The sequence below is a fragment of the Platalea leucorodia genome, assembly GCF_965183815.1.
Source record: "Platalea leucorodia genome assembly, chromosome: 7".
In the NCBI taxonomy this organism is placed as follows: Eukaryota; Metazoa; Chordata; class Aves; order Pelecaniformes; family Threskiornithidae; genus Platalea; species Platalea leucorodia.
Genome location: NC_138829.1, coordinates 65,177,738 through 65,200,768, shown reverse-complemented (window position 1 = coordinate 65,200,768; position 23,031 = coordinate 65,177,738). Strand labels below are relative to the sequence as shown.

General features: G+C 37.0%; 2 protein-coding genes across 2 annotated transcripts in view; one reads left to right on the top strand and one right to left on the bottom strand.

Annotated features, from left to right (window-relative positions):
• The window catches only part of IMMP1L (inner mitochondrial membrane peptidase subunit 1), a 36,312-nt gene that overhangs the window by 8,359 nt on the left and 4,922 nt on the right, over nucleotides 1-23,031 (bottom strand). The window contains exons 2-4 of the mRNA XM_082317731.1: nucleotides 11,027-11,164; nucleotides 10,131-10,219; nucleotides 9,093-9,219 (exon numbers count right to left, since the gene is read on the bottom strand). Of these exons, the coding sequence (XP_082173857.1) occupies nucleotides 9,093-9,219; nucleotides 10,131-10,219; nucleotides 11,027-11,131 (321 nt within the window). The 5' untranslated portion in view covers nucleotides 11,132-11,164. The remainder of the gene's footprint in view (nucleotides 1-9,092; nucleotides 9,220-10,130; nucleotides 10,220-11,026; nucleotides 11,165-23,031) is intronic.
• The window catches only part of ELP4 (elongator acetyltransferase complex subunit 4), a gene marked incomplete at both ends in the record, with an annotated part of 156,938 nt that continues 156,336 nt past the window's right edge, over nucleotides 22,430-23,031 (top strand). The window contains one exon of the mRNA XM_082317305.1: nucleotides 22,430-22,439. Coding sequence (XP_082173431.1) covers nucleotides 22,430-22,439 — 10 coding nt within the window. The remainder of the gene's footprint in view (nucleotides 22,440-23,031) is intronic.

The window sequence follows — 23,031 nt, the reverse complement described above, 5'->3', positions numbered from 1 at the left end:
TCATTAATTAAAAGAAAAGTTTACACCCCCACTGAAATAAATGCTAAAGCCAGAATCCTTCAAGGGTTTATGCACCAAGCTATTCCTAGACCACATCGCTGATTTCAGTGGGATTACTCACATTGAATAAAGTTAACTTTGAGTATCAGCCTTTGCAGAATCAGGACCCAATCTGAAATGCCTCAAAACTATGCAAGCACAGTAGCTGGGCATAAGATACATATTTCTACCCAAAGAAAAAAAATAACTATTGAAAGCTTGTATTTGTAGTGAGAATATATTAATTACACACCAATAGGCTGCTACTGCCAAAAAAACCCAAGGCAATGGGAAAGCCACTTGCTTGACAATTCACAACGTTGTATTTTGTTATCTACAGGCCATGGACCTCTTAGACAAAACGATTTGTATCCAAGAAGTACAACTGAAATCACAGTTACCATTACTACGCACAGAAAGACTGAATACAAAAAATATTGACAAGAGTGGCAAAAGCATTTAACTTAGGCTGGGCAGCATTTCAGTTCTCCCTTGCCCACAGGCCAGAAGTAAGATGTGAAAGTCTCACAAGCCCAACAACGGAATTGCCACGTAACTAACCAGTGGGCCACATGCAAAACCAGCAATTCCACAGCAGCGCAGGGTCACACGTAAACACGCTGCCTCTGGTCGTCTGCAGACCACTCTCTTTGCCTCAGCAACCCTCGTGCCTCTGGTTTTGCGCAGATTATCTGAGGATTTATTTCCAAGGAACAGCAGCTCTCAGGCAAAACCGGTTATCTGAGGTGCAGCTTATATGCATGAGAATACCGAACACCGATCAGACACATGGCTCTTCCCCCTTCTCCCTTCCAAGGCTCTGCGGGCTCTAGTATAGGAGCAGATAGACCAGAAGAGCAAGATTATCATTTAGAACAACTGAGCTAGTCGCAGAAGCTTTGTTTCAGCTCAGATAAATAAGCCATCTCTCACTGTGACAAACTGGCGAAATTTGCAGGGCTGTTGTCGTTTCCTTAGTGGTACAGTTAAAGCGGCAAAACTGGAGTACAGGTCGGGTAGTTGATGCATACTTACTGGCATAAAACATTAATTTACATAAACGGGCAGGGGGAAATCAACAAAGAATTATATTCTTTTGGTCTTTTTACATGACGCTAAACTTTGTTCTTTGAGTCATCTCACTAACTTCAAAACCAAGAGATGAGATGCCTGGTGCTGTGTTAACTGGCATACTAGAAAACTAATATACTGCAAGTAAGATTAACAGATTAAATTATCTGCCTTAAAAATACCCCCAAACCCAACTAAATGAAAATAGGCTTTTGTGGTTTGGGTTGGTTTTTTTTGTTTTGGTGGGGTTTTTTTTGGTTTGTGATTTTGGGGGACTTTGGAGGGGGGAGAAATAGGGATTTTTAATAAATAAGTGGAGAATTATAAACATGAATCTCTTGCAGTCTCTCCTTTTGGAATTCCAAGCAGTCTGTGTTTGTCAAAGAACATCAGCATGTACAATCAGCTGGGAGCTGATGAAGCCTGAACTTTCGTAAGGTCACAGGTATTCACATCACCTCCAGCAATATGAAAGTTTCAAATTTAAGAAGAACTTTAAGTCATTCCCATCTTTTCTTTTCAGTTCAGAGGCTTCCTTCTTGAGCTATGATAAGAACTAATCTCAGTGCTGGACAAAAGAATAAAGTCTGCAAACTCTCATCTATCCCTACTAAGGTCTATTTAAGTGCCTCCTACTTTGGTACAAGCAACAAATGTAATTGCTTCATGGCCTGCGGGTGTTCATTGAACAAAAGCAGCTTTTGTGAATAAACCACAGGTGTTACCTTTCTTGATTAAAGTGAAATATGATGAAAGAATCTACAATATCAAATGACAAATTTACTAAATACTGATTAAATTGCCTTATTTAAGTAAATTGCATCTAGTTAGGATAAAATATACACCATAGAAATGCAGGAGTTTGTTTTATCACTCTGTACTTAAAGTCTCACATAACTATTCCTTAATCCTTTATTTATTAATTCAGAACGAAGAGTGAACAATGCTTAACAGATACTCTTTTTTAATCATCCAGTTGCTCTAGGCACCATTTCTGTAGGCTTATCATAAATATTGTTCATATTAAGGTTGCCATCTATATAAAACCCAACATTGATCAGCTCAATATTTTCAAAATCAGTATAAGCATTTACATTTCCTTTTTTGTGCTGGAAAAAACTATGAAATGGTAGCAACCACACTGGAACTTTAACAGCATAGCAGATCTTAAATCAACAACTTCTAAGTATCACTAAAAGGCTGAATTACCTGGAATTTAATACTTCTTAAAAGAATATAAAAGAATGAATTTACCCTAAATTCATAGGTACTTCCAAACAGTTTAGCATTTTCCTTTTACTTATTGAACAGTTTATGCTGTTTATGAATAAGACATAAGGTACTTGGCCCAGTTTGTTTAAATAGGCATAGTAAAAAGAATACATTATGACTTTGGTCCAGATTATTATGAGAAAAGATGACAATGACAGTTTTGAAATTTTCATATTTTATAGATGTTCATAGGCCAAAACCTTTAAAAACAAATCTAGCTACATTTAGGAAGTCCTGAAAAAAAAATTCAGAATATTTCTGTGATTCATCAGTCCAGACTATTATTAGCTTTCTTGATTTATAGATGATCAATATTTTGGAAGAAAATATTGATTACGAATCCAGCAAAGATTACTTAGCAGCTTGCATAGACTTTTCTCACAGCAATCATTAAGAAGGATGTGATCATTTTCTGCTCCAGAAAATAGATGATGTAACAGGGTCACCCTAAAGTATAGGTTTGAGAACAAAAAACCTCCGGGTTCAAACCGCAACTGGAACTTACTGGTTAAAACACAAAACCCATTACCGTCGCTGGTAGGCCCTGGACAAAGGCATACCTGTACAGAGTGATCTATCCAGTAAGCCCGGTAGCAACAACGGCCGATAAATTCTCTGGGTAGCGTTAAGGAATCTTGAAAGTATCATCTGCCAGCTCCATCAGGAGTGACCTGAATCTCTGCTGGTCAATCTAAGGCCTCAGCTCTGCATGAGCTCATCATTTAAGACAGTCGGAAGGCCTTAGCTAGTACATATAGAGGAGGGAAAAAAAAAGAAATAGGTCCTTCATTCAGATGTGAAGCTAATACAGGCAGACTAAAACTTGTGCTCAAAATCTTCACTGAGTCCTCGAGTAGTTGGTTTCATCATCCTGAGCAGTGTCCTAGAAGTTATTATCAAACTTGGAGCAGAGGAATAACAGAATCATAAAATCTTGAAGGTTCAAACTGACCTGACCAGTACAGCCAAGACTGTATTGCACAGAGGAAAAGCATGTAGTGCTATAAATTCAGAAATTAGTGATCTTGAAACAACTTTCCCTCAAATCAACGAGGAGATTTCTTGATGGTTTTCCTTCAGGAACGAACTGGCTGAACAGAAGAACCAGGGCAATGTGTCAGAGCTCTCCCCCACCCCGGTGTAGCTGGCCTGCACTCAAGACCAGCTGATGCGGTGCAGCTGTCTCATCTTGGTTCAGACCGTGGGGAAGAAAGAGCTGTTGGAGAGAGAGATGTAAGAGAGCTCGGTGGGAGCTCCTTCAGGAGCTGCGTTTCAGCTGAGCCTCTCGCTGCTGTCCCGTGCCTGAGCTGTGGTGCAGGCCTGCCCATGTCTGGCCACCCACCTCCCTGGCCCCACTGATGAGGATAAGCTACGGTGAACGGTACCAGTGCTGTTGGGTCAAGTCATGCCACTCGTATGTTCTTGAAATATCAAAAACAAAACTGCAAAGGTAAAAAGACCAGTTCATTTCAGCAGAAGAAACCCTGGACATACTGGGAAGTAGACTGATAAAATTCTTTGCATTTCTTTTCCCTTGAATAATTTAGTTCTGACAAATCAGAACTTTGATTTAAAATTACTTCTCAGAAAACTCAAGATTAGCTCTAGTCATGAACTCTCTGTACTGGGAGACAGAGGGATCTGCAAACTGAGCAAATCGGCAAACTAAACAAATATGCCAAATCCATTCCCCTTTCCCACCAGACATTTAGCATACCTGCTGCTTACAATGATGGCATAACTTTCTCCCAAGCCTCTAGAACACTAGAACTAAGGAGAAGAAAAATAAGATATTTCCTTTCTCCTGACCGGCAACTATTAAAACTTAGATTACTGAAATACTAAACCATGAGTGTAAACTAGCTGTTAAGATACTAAGGACAAAGGAAAAAGAACTAGTGTTTTGAGAACTTTCTTTTTAATTGCTATTTAGGATATTTTAAAGAGACTATCCAATGGTATTGAGCGCTCAGAAATATCAAACCACTTTTCAGTGTCTTACGTGGTGTATCCAAAAATCTGTAGTACTGTCTAGTGATTAAGATATTGTGTTGTTTACATTATTCTTAGTACCCACATAATATTCTTACTGCATTTGACAAGGACTGTTTAAGAGTTGATAGTGCTGCGCAAGACCACTTCTCTGATCTGCAAACACAGTAAGACGCATTATCTTCGGAATTATGTTAGCTCTGGAGTTAACCACAGGATGAAGAGATGCCATCTCCGCAATGAACCTCATTTTAGCACAAGGTAAACATACTTCCCCCACATCAGCTAGTCTCACAGCATTAGTGGTGTGTTGTGATTGATTACCAGCAGAGTGTTGCTGAGATATGGATTTGTATCTCAGCTTTTTATCACTATGACTTGCAAAAGGCAGTTCCTTATTTACAGACTCTAGCTGTATTAAGTGACATTATTAGGTACTACTTTTGTTTAAGTGACACAAAGGCTTAGCATATTGGTGGTTTATGACACACAAGCTGTTTTAATCTGATGACTTACCCCTCACTTTTTCAATTTGTAAATAGGAGCTGCAGCACAAGAACATATGGTACTAAAGAAATTAAAGCTAAAGTAAATGGCATTAAAACAAATTCAAATATAACAATAGGATACTCAATCAGAATTATAAACCTGGATCTGTATTAAGACTTTTAAAAACAGGAAATAAAAACCTAAATATGAAAATTAACCTTTCAGGTGTTTTTTTTAAAGACCATTTCAGGGGTTTACTGTGATTGAGTAATTTCCTTACTATCCCTCATTACTTAGATCTTACAGTTAAATGGATAAATCAGTAAAGATATTTTTTAATAATTGAAACTAGGTTGAATACCACATTACTAAAAATTAGTTGTTTACCTTTTTAACTTCGGGGTTCATACCACATCTGATACAGTAAAAATATGTTATGCATTCTCAAATGTTTATTACAGTAAACACACTTGCTTTTATCTATAAACACCACCATTGAGCACAAAACCAAAAAAGAGCCCAGCAAAACTGCCAGCCTAATGCTCTGATTCCATACCAAATATCAATAAAAAGGCAACGAAAAGAAAAATTACATTTTCCTAACTTTGTAATACTATAGCAGCTTACTCAAAAAAGGAATTTCATTATACTTTTCATGTAAATAGGAAGATTTCCCTCATTATTATTCTGCAGATAAGCTCCAACCTCGAGCATATGAAGCATCAGGTACCATAAAGGGTCCAAAGTAAAGATGTTCCTTATGTACTTAAATTTTAATTTAAGTACATGCTTAATTTAGACCTATCAATTTGATATGTGGTATTAGTTCCATCAGCTTGTAATCCAACAATGACTCCATCGAAGACAGTTTTTTGGTACAGCCTTACACTTAGGGCACTCTGACAAAAATAATTTTTCTCATATGATGTATTACCTTCAGCTAAGTATAGCAGCAAAAGTATTTTTATGCCACCATAAAGACTTTCACATAACTGCCACTGCCATACTGCATTTCTACTCAACTGAAATATCTCTTTTCAGAACAACTTATTCAAATTCTGTATGATTTTTTTATTTTTCATTTTTATTATAGCTTGGAAGGTTGGTTTGTTGTTCTTGTTGGTGTTTTGTTGGGTTTTTTTTAATCTTCAGGTATCTACTTGGCTGTTTGCAGCAATGAAGTATCTCATCTGTGTAATTTTACAGAGAGCAAATTGTAAACCGAGTTCTCCATTCTCCTATCTATATATATAAGCCATCCTGAGAAGTACATTCATGAATGAAACAGAATTGGAAGCAGGATCTGATTTTAGCATCCTCTTAGGCTTCGGAATAAGAATCATGTATGATAGGGCTTCTAAGCACAAAAATCCCTAACTTAAAATCTGTGAATATGCCAACACTGACACTGACAGTGTCACTGCAGACTAAGCACAATTCCGACTAACATGACTACAAGGATGCTCCTTCTGGGGCCACCAGAGAAGCAGCTGCTTGGAGGTGGTTTCGCTCTCAGCTGCGTGATGTTGTACTGCCATCATTCTGACATCTCCAGTAACCGGCTACCTCATAATATCTAACCATTAGCTGGCAAACACCAGCAAAGAAGGAACCAGAGGTTCAAATACCTAATTCGATAATATTTCTGGCATCTGATACTTTGTATTTACTGTACTGTAGTAAGTTTGCAAACATGACAGCACCTATTCACTATCACTGCCCAAAACAGGAGACAAGTTAGTCAGGGAAAGCTGAGCAGTTCACTGTAATAAAAACAAACAATCCTCTGACCTTATGCACTTTTGAGTCACTGCATTCAAGTATCACTCAAAGACTTCTCATTTTAAAAAAGCAATTAGTAGCCTAACATAAACACCACCACTCATGACAATTTCTAGGCTTTGCTCACTTAAAGAGTGCCTGCAGTTGTACCTTTCTCTGGCAGCGAGACACCCCGGGCAGCGCTGCTGGCCGTTTGGGATCCTAGCCAAGGCCTCTCCTCAGAGTTTTGACAATCTTTTTTTCAAAAACCCAACTCAGGTTTATTCTTCTCAAGGAAGTATCAACAAATAGCCAGTTCTCTGTACATCTGCTGCTGCTATTTGCTTTGAAGAATCTTGTGTCTGAATTAAGAGAAAAAGTGCATAGCACAGTGATTCACCGAAACAGGGAATCTGATTAGACAGTTACCTGAACACAGACACGTATCACAATTTCCCTCCCCAACAAGAACAATTTGCGTTGTGAATAATCCAGTGTCAGCTATGAGCATAAAGTACAGACATCGATGTTGAGAATGTACTCTTCTGTAAAGGAAGGGTCTCCTGACCAGATGGAGAGATCTACCTCTTCAACAGCCACTAAAGACAGGGGAAAACAGATAGGCACTGACAAACAAAAGCATTTCCATTTAGATCACTTCTCCCTCTAGATACAAGTTATGATGTAAGAACTAAGAAAGCCTGCATGTCACTTGGCTCTATTTCCACACATTAGCCTTTATGAAAAACACACACAGGAAAACAGGAAAAGGACGCTGCATCCCTCATCCTCCTTACATTTTATATTCAAATTGAAGAAATCTTACGCCTAGGGCAGAAATTGTTCATTTGATTACCTCAGGGTTTCCAGAAGGGCTGACGTCCTGCTAAGTACAAACCTCTCCTGAACTTCAAGACTCAGACAAGCAAGGAAGAAGATGCTCCGAGAAACTCAGTTTGTGTTTTTTATCAGTGTACACAGAATTCAGGTTTCCATTACAGGTCATTCTGCTCTGGGAAATTCATATTTCATCTAAATTACTACTCCCATAGGAGCTAGAAAATTTCTTCAACTTGGTAAGAAAGGTGGGTTGGGGTTTTTGGTTTGGTTTGGTTTTTTCCTTGGGTAAATGGTAATAGAGTTTGATTTAGGGAAAAACTAAATGCTCTGTCTTCCCCTTCGAAACGCAACAGAGCACGAGTTCCTTCTTTCTGCCCACGAGTGACAGAAGTGTAAGCAGAAGCTCCAGTGGTACTGGCACTTGGTGAGAAGGGCAGATGAGAGGCAGGTGCCTGAAATGTCTTGCCTCAACGCTGGAATGGAAGAAACAACAAGTTCAACCCCTCAGAAGAGGGTATGAATGGTATCCTTGCTTTCTGGTTCTAGGTCTTGACTAAATCCAGACACTGAATCTAGACAGAACGTTGACAAGAATTTTGTCTTAATTTTACTAAGGACAGAATCTGTTTCAGCTGCTTAATACAAATGAAGCAACGGCACCTGAAGGCATGCTGGTGAAGTTGGCTGTCTTTATGGTAGCTAAACTCTTAAAGGATTTATCTGTCATAAATGGTAGCTGGCTGCAAGGAGCGTTCCATAAAATTCTCTACCTTCACAGCACAGGACTTGAGCTACGGGCCAGACAGTAATTCTTCTTACGGTAATCGTGAGGATGAAGTGGATACAAAAAGGCAACAGAGTATTTTTCTTTTAAGATTCAAATCACCTGTGCAAAAGCTGATGTCTCCACAAGGTGCTGAACAGAGGTAATGGTCAAACATGCTTTTGGGAAAAAACCCTACATTTCTCTGTGATCATGATTTCTGATTATTTTTCCAATGATAGCCTAAAAAAGAAGCTGCTGAAAACATTTCGTCACAAATCATTCCAGACTTCTGTTGCATCTGTCTGCACAAGGACAAGTAAGCATTATTTTTTTCCTTTTTATTTCATCTTGTTACCTGGCTTTTCAGATAAGTTAGGAAAATTACTACTTTTCCAGCCATACTCAGAAAAGTTAAAATATTGTTACATTGAAATATAGAGATATACTAAAGTATAATTTTGAAAGCAAAATCCTCAAAGCTATTGCAGAGACAAAATGTTCACTTCTTAGTGTTTAAAATACAGAAACAGTTTTGCCTTAAGACCAAGCCCTTGAGTCTGCCATCTGTACTGCACTTTATGCAGAGAATTTGAGAGTATTCTCTCAGGGAAGAAGACCCAAGCAAAGGGCAGAGCAAAAATATCATCTGCCTACACTTCCTACAGAGACAAAAGACACCGAGAAAGACAGCCTGCCATAAACACAGTTTACAACATTTTACTGTACATATGGAAGAAGAAAGAATAATTTATGAATGTCATACTTTACGATTTAGGATACTCAAATATCGCAAATCCTTTACAGATTAGCAGGCCTACTTAAGTAATCATTAATTTACAAAGCAAGAAACTCTAATACTTACATAGCTGTGACTCTTAAGGAAATCTGAAGGGTTGCTTGTGCAGACTTTATCCCCTTCCAAGCCAATTACTCTTTTACAGATATTTGATTTGGGGTCATTTGGGCTTTTCACAATTACAATATCTCCTCTGAGAGGAAAAAACAGAAACAAAAACAAACAGAAGAACTCTAAGTACAAACTATTTGGCTGAATACATGTGCATCAATGTGTATACTCCAAAAATTTTCACGTACATTAACGATACTTCCTTCTGCTGAAAATTCTTGTCTACAATTTTGTTTCTTCAGTTTCATTCAGGGTGTAATTTCACACACAGTTTTTTAAGTACATTTGGAGACATTCTTTGTTATTTAGATTATTTATAAAACATTTAAGACTACATTTTAATTGACAATGCTCTGATGAAATGAATGCCATTTCACTTGATCCGGTTGCTACATATAAATGGAACAGAACAGATTCTGCGTTCCTAGATGTTACTGTCCAAATGTTATTCTTCCAGTGAAACCTCAAATGTCTAATCTGGGTTTGTAAGACCTTATATTACTTTTGCCTCCTGATTATACAGATGAGATTGCACAGTGAAACAGTCCACAAAATGGGCGAGGGCCTTGAGCCTACTGTGCTCTACAACACAGTAATAAAATGACATTTGATAAACGCTACTCATACCATTTGGTCACTTCCCTAACGACCTATCTGAGCACAGCAATACCTACCGCTTGGTTTTCAGGTAAGACAAAACTGCTTAGAGACACAGTAGAACTGTTTTAGGAAAAAAAAAAGGGAATTTTTCCATTTTTTGGACAAAGCTGTACAAGTGACATGGACTATATCCTAAATGAATTCTGACAAGTTGCTCGATGGGCTGTATGTGCTGATTACTTTAGCTTCCATCAGACACAATGAGAGGGGATTTATGAAAAATCACAATTTAGAAGCAGAAGAATGTATGAAAAATAAAGGATGGACAGAACGTAGTTGTTGACAAGCTCTGGCAAACAGAATGTAAAATCTAGTCTCAACGAAGGAGCATACTTTCGAATGCAATACAAGTGGCGGCTAAGGTTCTCCGAAAAGACAATATCAGAATTTTGAATGGTTGGTTCCATTGAAGGTCCAGAACACTGCAAATGAAAAATAAATGAGAAAAAAAATTACTATTTCCAGTTACTTTTAACTAAAATACATTAATATTCAAATTATTTGCTAATAAATTAGAAAAGGTGTAATGTAAAGAACAACTACAAAAGTGAGATCCTCCAAGGAAGATGTGATACATTTAAAAGGTGAGGACAGCCTCCAGAGCACCTCTAACTCTGCTACAGCTCCGTATTCGCCCAGGATTGGTCCTGAACTGCGCTAGGTGCTACGGGCCCCTACGGATTCACTTCAGCACCTGACCTGCAGGAAACTATTAGGAACAGCACTCGAAGCTCTGCTGGCTTACCCCTTTCTTCAGCCTCGGGGAAAAAAGAATCATCACAGAAGCCGCAAGAGCAGCTCACAGCCAAAACCCACTATATCCAGTAGTATAGCAGCAGTATCTGCTAGGTTTAGAAACAAGGAGGAAGGGGAGGCAGCATAAAACATCCAGAAATCTGCCCGGAGTTGGAAACGAGAGCATTTCCTCTGGCATTGTTAGTGACTGCGGTCTTTCTGGAAGAATGTACTCTCTGCAAAATGCTTAATCATAGTCTCCCATTTGCTTCAGTGATGCTTCAAGCAATAACTTAGCAAAAAATACAAATGCCTAAAGTAGAAATAACTTTCATGAAGGCTGCACCTGCCTCCAAAAAAGAGGCATTTACTAAACACACTTTGAAAAAGCTTTAAAAAAAATGAAGAAATCTTAAATATTGGCATTATCACATATAGCAATTTCAGTATTATACTTTTATTTTCTTGTAAATGTCATGAAAATGAAAAGTTACCACAACAATTCCTCCAAGGTACTCAAAGGCGCAATGCGCTATGCAGCCATATTGCACAGTATACCCAAGAAATCGAAAGGTTTTTCCTAGGGCATTGCGGAGCATGGTACAGTGTTACGTCGTTCAGCCGGTTCTAGTCTACAGTAAAACAGAAGAATATCATTCATTTGATAGCAAACAACCTAACATTTACAAAACTATCTTTTGTATCTAACAACCGATGGACAATATTTAAAAAATAACAGTGAATAAAACCAACAAATAATTAGATATATCTGAGGAGATGAATACAGTTTAAACTGAAATGCCATAAAGAAGTCTTTAGTTGACTATGCAGACACTTCCACATGTACAATCAATTGACCCCTCTCACCAGCTTATTAGTAAGATTCAGCTGAGTAGGAACTGAAACAAAAAGAAAAAAACTTTGCCAAACTGGAGAAATTAATGGGAGAGAATGGTGTCAGTGCTCTCTGCCGACTCAGCTGGGCTTCTTTCACTCGAGACTGCAGACAGGCTTACCTGCCACATGTCTAAATATCTGCAAGAGTTATGAGAACACCCTCCCCTCCACCAGGCTTGGCTGAATGGAATCTGGAAAGCTGTAATCATACCTATAACACAGGCTTTAACTCCCTGACTGGACCAGGTGTTGTAACTCAGATGCAGTTATTTATTTAATAAACACTTGACAGAGTTGTTTAATCACACGCAGACAGCGCAACTTAAATCACTGTTTTTCTTCAAGCACTAGTATTTAAAACTGAACACTCAACAGCAAAACAGAGAAGCATCAAACCATCGGAAGTGATTTGAAGATACCTCACAACTGAAATTACATTCACAGAAAACTGGAGTGATCAAGTAGTCAACCAAAACTTTAAAAGTGACCTGACAATCAATCAAATGAAAATTGGCTTGAAGAACTAGACACAATTAAGAATAATGGAGTCCTGAATGGCTTGCCTAAATATGACTAGAAAAAGAATACAGTTCTTGATAGGAATTCTGGAGGTTTTGCAAAGCTTTCCTTTGACTAGACTTTCATTACCAAAACACTTGCATATAAAAATAAGGCATTAGGTCTTTCTGTTCTCAGCTAAAGTACGGTGCCAGAAGTTCGGTAGCACATAAAAGGACTCTCCATCTTCTGATCCCCTCCTCCAAATATTTGTCAAACTCTGGTGACTAACTGCAATTACTGCAATATTAATCTAACTAATATGCTTCCTTAGCCCAATTTTTAAGAGTTTTTTTAATATATATATTTCTATTTAAGGAAGTGGAAAAACACATACTGAAGTTAACCAAAGCAAGTCTTACATTCTGCAAGAAACCTGTCTCCCTTAAACTCAGTATAAGCTTTATCATGAATTAAAACCACAGAAAGATTTCCCTCATTTACTAAGATGGGTCAATATAGCTTGCTAAACAAATGCAGTAAGTTAAAAAGAAAAAAAAGAAAGAAAAATGCTGCGTGTACAATATGCCCTACTTCATAATGAAGTAAAGATCTCCCCTTCTATATTTCATGATACTTTGCTATTTACATGCAGGCATTTAAAAGTGCATAGCTTTACTTGCACAGTTCCCTCTAAAAGTTAATGGGAATTTTGTCTGAATACAGTCAAAAGTGGCTTTTGTTCCTTGGATTTAGTATTTATTTATGAAGAAGAAAAGGTGACCATTCTTGGGGGAAAATGTTCTCTGCCAAGCTCATTTCCTTGTTCCAAAAAAGATGTACTTGGTTTTGGGTTTTCTTTGGTTTTGTTTAGGTTTTTTTCCACATAAGAGATCTCTTCAACCAATCTGTGAATCATCATCCTTAATACTAGCTAATGAGTTTCACAGTAATGAACCAAAATACAACAGAAAACAGAAAAGTCTTGAATTGCTTCATTAGCACATGCAGAGCCCAGCACACCGCAGGCCGCCCTGGAGAAACTGAAACAGCGTTGCTGTAAGAGAAATGCACTTTCAGCGGAATTTCTTCTGGAGAGCCAGAAAAGTGGTGGGCTCCTCTCAACCCTGTACGCTATGAAAAGCATGGACCAACTCCTTACTCTCGGGGCCAGAAACACTGTGAGCCCAGAAACGTGTTACAGGTGATAAAAGGAAGACAGAGCGACAGCAGATCGATTAGAGTTGCACAACGAGTGTGAGTTAATGACCACAACTATCTTCTGCGAGAAGTACATCATCAATACTTCTTAACAGCACCTGCTAGAAAGGCGGCCTCACGTTGCTTCTCAGACAGAAAAATACTCCAGAACCATCCTATTTCAGATCCATGCTATTCAGAAATGTTATATTAATATATTAAGAGAGTATAGAATTCGGGCATCTGTGGATATTACAGATAAAAAGGAATTGTATAAACGTTGTGTTACATTGACCAAAGTAGGTAGATATTGTTCATGGCACCGAATGGAATGGTAACGACAGACTCATTAAGAGAAAATGTAAACTTCTCATGCCAACAGCTATCAGGCTATAACTAAAATATTTTTTTATTATGAAATTAGAAACAACTGCTATATGTCTCTGAAAATCAGTTTCAAACTGATTGCAAGTGATTTCCTGCTGGACTCTGGATGACATGTTCTTAACCCCTGAGACATGGATTTCACCAGTCCCAGTTTACAGCTGTGGCACAATGGATTTTTTTAAATGCTCAGGCTTATCAGAAGTTCATGACAATGATGAAAAAAATTCTTAGCTCTTATATAAGGCATTTTATTACTACTCAAGAAAGTTAATTTCAAATTAAGGCATATATATAGTACCTAGATTATACACTGTTTGAACCTAACAAGGATTGGGGTTTTTTGTTTTTATCATTAAGGTCCATCTTTAGACATCTAATGTTCATTCCACAGAGTAACTACAACCCTGAAAGTTTTCGTGTAGTTTTAAGTAACAACTTCTAGTTAATAAGTGAATGGTTGCAGTAAGAGTAAGCCCAGTCAAAACCACCCAATTCTAGTTTATTAAAAAAACCCACAGAATATTTATCTTACAATTGCTGTAGCTTAAGCATCAGTAAAATATAATTGTTTCCTCAGAAAACTATTTATCAGTACATTTTTAAAACAACGCTATATTGTTGATCACAAGAAGGTAAAGGGCCAAACGTTTTTCCACATCACACAATTAATTTTAATACAAAGTGCTGTCAGCAGGCAACTCCACCAGATACAGCATAAGACCATTAAGCACAATAAAACAAATTATTTAAGTCACAGGCCCCTTGAAAACTTAATGGATCTGTTGTATAAACATCCTTATCACAGAACTAATGGCATAAAACCTGTTGCAATTACATCCAGGTATTACCTGCTATCATATAGTAGGTAGCTGAAAATTTTATACTGAAATAGATGCTGTTTTTATACCGAACATAGACATTGATTAAAAAAGGTTACACATCCATATTTATCACATAGAATACAATTTGGTTATTTTACAAGAACTGTATAGTTTATACCCTGCAGCAAACAAAATGCAAAATGTAATTACTATTATCTTCTGTTCCCTTCTCCTTACATAGCCTATGCCTTCATCATTCGATTTTTTTTGTTTGTTTGTTTATAAAATTAATCACAGCTAGCAGGGTGGAAATCGCTTTGAGCCTCATGAATGACATCCAAGAGATGGGAAAGGATTAGTTCTCAGTTGCTGCCAGTTATAGCGCCAGGTGGCTTTTTCTGCAGTGAAGGTGTTACCGATAATCCCATTACATTGGTACTAAATCTTGCAGACATCAAAATTATCACCAAGGTTCCTTTTCATCCCATCCTTTCCAAATGACTGGAAGTCGCTTCACCTGAAAGAAGTCAAATCCACATGCAGCTGCTGTTTTAGCAGCCAGCGGACTCCCTGAGAATGCCAATCGTGATCCAATTTCGCTGTGCTGGTGGCCCCCTATTCCCTGTCCAATAATACATCTGTTAAAAAATCCTACAGCTACAAATCAAGTTTAATCCTACCAGGGACCTCATGTTGGTCTTGTCTTCCAAAAAGGCAGCAGGTTTTGCCGTCTATCTCTGCTAGTGTCTGGGGAATACTCTTTAAATCCCAGCCCTACTTAGAAGAATAAGCTAAGGATCACAAAACATGACCTCAAAAACCCTGATATGACTATATTCTGACCCAGAGGCATTCATTCTAGGTGAAGATTAGAACTTTGCATAATAAGATTACACAGCAAGTGAATGATATCAAGGGACTATCCATATGCAGCCGCCTGGTTTTCTATAGACAGCCTGTGCTCTGCAATATGCAGTGCAGACGAAACAGAGCTTGGTCTTTCTAGCTGAAATAAAATAGATTCACATAAATTAGTTGGCCATTTCCAGATTCCTAAATCCCCTATTACATCTTTTATTGACAGCTCCTGTGAGGATAGCACAAATGGTGTTCCCTTTGTATTCTTTGCTGCTGTAACACTCTCACTCCGAGGGAAATGTACATAGGTTGTCTAGAAATTAACATCTTGTTTGCTGTAATCTTGGATTACAATTAACTGTGTACATAATAAAATTAGGAAATCAATGAGCAGACTTATCATTTCCAGATAACCAACGGCATCGTGTAAGACAGTTTAACATATAGTGCCAAAAATTTAAATACAGGCAAATCGAAGTTGTAGCCAAGGGAAGCGTGCCTAAACAAACGATTGGACTTGATATTAAATAGATTTTTCACTATAATAAAAAAATTCCAGTTACATTTGCTTTATATAATGCTTCCCAATTCTAAATTTTCATTGAATATTTAGTGATAGTACTATATCAGTTTTTCCTTAGCTAACAGAAACTCCTAACATTCTCCACTTCTAACCAGACACCTTTCTTCACACAAGGTAATCCCATAACTTGCACCATCTCCTTCCCAGAGTCACTCTGAGATTACTACTTTAAAAAAATCCAAAAACACAAAACAAAGAAAAAAACTGCACACTGACTAGCTGTTATTTATATTAAACTATTCTTTTAAAACTTCTGCATGAAATTAATGTTACATGTACTAAAATAGTGAAGGGTGTACATGTTTATTGAGAAAGATTCTTCCCGTATCAGATACACAACTTAATAAATATGTTTTAAATATTCTAATTATAATCTGAGGATTCCAAACATCTAAAGCAAAACAAGGAACAATTGTCAAAAGGTCTTTCCATACAGGGGGTCAGGCAGAACTTGATTTTTATTTCTAGCTGTTGGTTTTCTCTAGAAGAAACATTGGATTCAGTCTGGCAAATCTGAAAAAGCTTGGTGATATTCTGGAAGAGAAGATTATTCTTCCACATTATCTCTACTAGGCACCGACAGTTTGTCTCCAACAAGTGCTCCTTCATCTACTGATCTCAAGCTGACAAGGAGCTCAATCCTGTAAACATAAATTCACATAATGCAATCCTCTGGTGTTAAACTAGAGACTACCTACGTAAGAACAAGCAATTTTTCAAAACAGATTTCAAGTAGTTCTCACTGGTTCTAGTTACCTTTGGGAAGCAACTCCTAACAATCCCACAGCCCTGTATAAAAAGCTGTATTAATGGTCAGCTGCATTCCAGGGCTTCTGTCTTCCTCTGCAGCTCTATGCACTCATCTTTGTTGAACAGTGAAATCCAAATAGCTGAGCAAAGGCGTGGTCGTACATGGCAAGTTTGAGCCTCTGAGGGATGCTGAAATATTCACTTAACAGTTTCCTGTAACAATGTCAAAGTTAGGACAAACGTCTGACAGAGAGCACAGCCACTTTCCTGGTGACTGGGAAAAAATACAGTGTTTATGTGACAAGGGTCAAATAACTATATTCTGAGCTATATGTGTTTATCTTAAATTTAAAAAAATTCACTTGAGACATAGACATGTAAACATTTAAAATTCATTTTAATTAACTAAGACAAAGAGTTACAAGTCCAATTTTCACATTAGGCACTTAAAATCTACAACCAAAGAGAAACTAAAGTTGTCCATGGCTCACACGTCCCCTGCACTTCCCAGTGCTGATGCACCTTCTAGAAGTATGCAGGTATCTTTGGAAATAGTACTCAAAGCAGTGAATAGAAGAGGGGTAAATAACTCCCCTATGCACTGACAAGTAAAAAGGCTGTTTACTTAAAACATTTGTCACTACACAGAGGATTGTTTACTGGTAAAAAAAAACAAAACCAACAAAACCACCACAAACAAAACTCAAAAAACCCTCCACATAAAACGAAGCACCCTATTTACGTACACCGTCAGCGAGACTGTTTAGAAAGAAATACGAGTGTCTTAATCTTATGCCCAGTGTTAGTCTCAGATTAGAACGCCATCATTGAAGAGTACTCCATAGTGGTTTATGAGCACGGAAATCACAGTATAAGATCTTAACAGAAATAGTAAATCAAAGCTATTATTAAACATTTGAAAAATACAAAAGCAAGAAACAAGAACAGTTTTAGCACTGTCATAAAATATAACAATAGTAACAAAGGATCTTTCTGTATATTCTTCATCAATACTTCCCAGTTACAAGCATCATCTTCTAATGAAATATCTTATGCATACTCTGCATTAAAAAAAGTGTTAAAAAACAGGAGAAAGGAAACACAGACAAAAGTGAGCCCAGTACTTACATTTTCAAGTTACCTGAACAGAAGAAAAATGCAAATCAAGTGCCTGTCACTGCTATTATTCTACAAAAATTTTGACAGCTTTTCCAAATTGTTTTTTAGTTATGAATTTCTAAATACACACAGGTACGTGGATTCAACTACTTATTTTTTCATAGCACAACTTGTATTTCATGTGAGTTTATACAGTGAAAATAAACTGTAATCAGTACTTTTTCTCATTGCTTAACAGAAGTTTATTAGTTATTTCTGAGCTGTTTTATATATAAATCACAAGTTCCGTCAGTTCTTCTCCACTTACAGATACAAGTATTAAAAAAAGTTCCAAACATCAATAGATGAGTGCAATGATATTCAGTCTAAGTTAATCCCCAGACATCCAAATCCATGAATAAAAATTCATCAGTTTTAAATACACTGAGCCTATTAAGCAAGAACAAAAGCATATGCACAAAAGAGCTTTTAATATATTTCAAAGCCCACAAGAGCCATGGTCTCATTAAAATTATAAATTACACAAACATGGAATAAAGATTCAAACTGCAGTGCAGCTAAGCAGATTACAGAAAACCCCGCGTTCCATATGATAACACACCATGGCCCTCCCAGATGGGGGCTTGGAACAAAAAGGCCATCACTGCAGCTAGGGAAAACCTCCTTGTGATCTCTGGTTTCTGTTCAGCAGATGACAGCCAAATAATATGTTGATTATTCTGTTTGTGCTGCTAAGCTTGTAAGATGGAATAAAAGCGGTATGATCTATTGTGAACTCAATGCTAATGTGTTGCTCCACTCATAAATAATATACTGAATTTATTCTGAAACTATCTTTTTATCCGAGTTCCAGGTTTTAAATGCATGAACTAAAATAAAAAGCCAGCATAAACTATTATTTAATTTGATGGTTTAAAGTAAAAGATACAGCTGACACAATAGTAAGTGAGAAAACTGACTACTTAGTGAATCAGGTAAGTAGAGGTGCCTTTCTCAAAATTAGCAAATGATAATACGCTGAGGTGCAGAGTACCTGCAAGACGCTGAGCGCGCTCCAGCCCCACAAACTGCATGATCACTATACCAAACAGATTACCAAAAAGGGTCTATATGCCTTAATTTACCACAGATAACCACCCCAAATCCAAATTTCAAATGAGGACACAAGTACTTGTGAAACAGAAAAATAGTACAGAAACAATCATTGTATAACTTCACTAATATCATGTCTCCCTACCTGAATTGCTTTCTTAAAAACGGGTTAATTTTTTAAGCAAGTAATCAGATTTTATTTCATCTAAGTTTACTAATTTGGCTTGCCCTCTCTTTCATAATACACTGCCTTTTTAAAAGGAAAAACAGTGACTGGTCATACAGCGCTTTTCACAAATATTGTGTGCATGCTGAGAAGACTGATAATCTTCCTACAATTTAATGTTTGTGAATTTTAGGTCTTTTATGCCAGAAACGTTAAAAATTCTATTAAAAAAAAAATCATTGCAGCTTGGCAATAGCACGACAAACACTGCTTCACACTTCTCGGACCAATGGAAGCACAGTTGATAAATGGTGGAAGCATGCAGCTCCAGGAGTGTACAACAGCCTTCTCGGAAACGTAAAAATGTATTGAAAGGAAGCTCAATTACCTTTCTTCCTTTGCTAGGGACACAGAGACAGCTCTAATTCACAGAAATAATGAAAAGATGGGAACTGAAAAGATATTAGAATCAAGTACATGTAAGTCTTAAGACTAAAAATTCAGGTGAATTACTTCCTCCAGAATGAGTCCCCCATTGCAATGAAATAACACATATACATTATTTTCATACAAAACCAAGATAGGACCTTGCAACAATTAGTGAAGCTCACACACTAGCAACCACAACCTTAGGTCTGTCCCATTTACAATACGGTATTGTGAGTTATTCTGCAGTTACCAGTTACAGTATTGTTATTTCTATGACCTTGATGATATTTCAGTTTCCCTCAATCTGTTTCAGTTTCTGCAACTTTAAATATTAATTTATTTTTATTCATCTTACATACATAGTCTCATGCAAAATAGTACCTGGGGAAAAAAGATGGTAGCAGCCATGCAACTCAAGCACCTTCCTATGATACATTTGTATTTCTATCATCAAAACTTTTTTCGTATTCTTATGAAATTCATATAATAAGAAGGTTTCAACAATAAAACAAACTTTTCCAGCTACCGTCACAGCGCTAATATCTAAGCTAGCAAAAGCTAACTCGAGTCAACACAAACTTCAATGCATTACTGAGTAGATAATAACTTGACTCGAGTAGATAGTAGCCTGAGAATCACAAAGGTGATTCTCAAACACTGAAGCACAAGGGAGCTCACTTGCTTAGGCAGCCCTACTCCTAGATACATCCTCCTGAAATGGGATTTCAGCAAATACAGCAGTTTTGGCATGGAACTGGCAGGCTCAGTATAGGAGATGGAAACTGAATCCATTGAGATAAAGAATAATGAAAGGTTGCTAAAATACAGTTTGGCTACAAAAAAAGCCAGATATTCAGTGTTTTCTGCTTTTTTCATCACAATATTATTCCAGATTTGGAACAATATAAGTTTTCTTAAGTAGCCAGTAGTGGATCTGGCTTTTTATATTTGAAGTCAGTTTTACTAGATTGCTTGATTGTGTTTTACCTAACTTTATAATTCACACTGAAAAATCTAAATTTTAATTCTTGCCTAAAGTCCAAAATGCCTCTTTTCTTCATCTACTTCTCAATGACCTAACTAGTTTATCATTCTAAACAAGTTCTTACAACAGTCATGTCTTTTGCAAAGCAAGCAAGACTTTTGTCTCTGTGCTCAGGAAAGGTATAGTTACACAGCTCTACAGAATTATTTACAGCAGCACATCTTGGTTCATCCCCCACTCTATGGATGGTCATGATGCTGTGAAACTAGACTGAAGTCCACCGAATACATCTGAATGTTCCTATGACTCTGCAGTATCTTGTCCTCAGCGAAACCTGAGGGTTGTACACTTTTGTGAAGCTGCTGACCAACATCACTACTTGGGAAAGCCAGAACTAGCGTCATCCTGAGCTGGGCCACTAACTGTATCACTACTCACAGTACCGTATAACTTACTACATCTAGCTCCTTGCAACACACCGATACGCTTTTTAGTTCAACCACCGCTCTTTTGCATGTCTTATCAGACATGCAAAGATTGAGTAGTTCATAAATCTAAGACAGAATGCACAATAACGGGGGGGGAAACTGCTTGTTAGAGGATGTTTCACTATCTGAAGTTACTTCCACACTGGTGGTGGCTTAATAACCAAGCTAGCATGAACCTAGCTGTCTGGAATATCTACGGAAGTCACAATGATCAGAATACAGCGCTGGCCAGTACACTGGAAAGGTGAAACTGCAAGTTTTGCGGGGCTCACCAAGAAGTTACATGTAAGCACATTGGCAAAGATTCCCATCTTTGCTATCATCAAGGTTTTGAGATTTATTTTCAATTAAGTGTCAGTTCATCATTCTACCCCAGAGTAGGAACTTTCTGAACCTCACCTAGCGTGCCTGTCATTACTTCAACAGATGCCAGAGCCAGTTGTTGAAAGCTAATCCGAAAAACAGTGTCAGCAATACAGATTCTACACTTCAGCACAGTAGTCAGAAGTTACCTGTAAGCATAAGAATAGTTAATGATAACATTTCCTTTATACAAGAGGGGAGGTCAGACAGGTGGGGCTGTGCAACCAGAAGACTTATGACCCAGATTTTGTTTACTTTTTAATTCAGAAACTACTGCAGAAGTACTTCTTGTTGAAACATTACTGTTTGGTTCTGGCTACCATTAGAAGAGAGGGAAAATTCTCCGTTATGAAAACTCCTTAAAAATATTTCAGCAAGCAGAGATGAACTACAATTTTAAAAGGAATTCTGAAGGTGATCAGTTAAATCTTTTTTGGCCATGGGCAGGCCTCAAGTGCTTTGCCAAAGCATTTCACAGATTTCAGGTCTCACAATATTGCAGAGATGATGGACAAAAAAGCTAAATCCAAAAAAAGAGTACCTCCTATAAAATCCCACAATGTAGGTGAGGAGCAAACATTGTCTGTATTCCAGCACCTGCTGATAGTGTAGATTTATAATAGAAATAACATTTGGAATTGGTTATTTGGAATAATGCCTTGGAAGACTAAAAGTGCTAACAACTTAGCAGAAGACATAACGCTTTTTTGAAATCCAAAATGTGCCAATTCTTAACCTTTGTAATGCCAGCATATCAGGAAAAAATGCTATAGCGACTATAAATTAATTTCAGTGATACATACATTTTTACAGATATGCAGTGAATCTTAGGTTCTAAAAGCACATGTAATATAAGTAATTTTGTACTTTTGCATAAACTGCACTAATATAAATTGCATTTTAAAAGTCACAGCTATTAAACCTTTCATTTCCATAAATCATAATTACCTACATTATTTATCTGGCTTTAGAAATGCCTATTTAATGAAATATGTGCAATCAGATACAACTGGAAGACAAAACCAAAGACTCAAAATATCAAAGCATTTAAATTATGTTTTTCCAATTGAAACACAAAGTTTACTCTTCACCTCTTCCACTGACATACTGAAGTGACAAACTGTTTTATTCTTTGAGGGCAGCCATTTGTATTCAACATGAAATAGATTTCAGGATGTTAAGCATCTGAAAAGACTAGAATCAATCTTCTTAATCAGTCTTAATTTCTAGTTTGTAATCCTGAAGTAAGCTTTATACGGACATGGAACCCAGTATGGAAAACATTACAGAATATAACATAATATATAATAAATAATATATAATACAGCCATAATACAAACAATACTCCTTTTCTAGTTGTTTGGGGTTTTTTTTACTCATTGCTTTTAGTCATATCTTACAAGTATTTATAAATTAATACGATTTGTTTTTTAAAGTGAGAATTCCTCTTTTTATGATAAACAGAATCAAAATAATCTCTATGAAATACACCACTAATCTGTATGATGCTTATTAAGACAGTACATTCAACTTACAACACATTTTCAATATTACTGTTCTGCAAGTTTCAGTAATACTATACTGTACATTTTTATCATCTGAAATTACAGAAACATTAAATAACTTTTTTATGATTTATTAAACCATTGTCTTCAGCACATACCACTTTAACTCATGTCTCCTAATTTATTTGCTTCTATTTTAAAAGAGCTGTTTAAATTTGACACAGGTTCAAATTTTTATCACTGTTGTTCAGTATACCTCCAGGGATGCATTTAGGTAACATCCAGAGGCTTTCTGAAGAAAATCATTATCATGTTTTATATAATATCATACAACTGGTATGTCTTAAACCCTCCCACT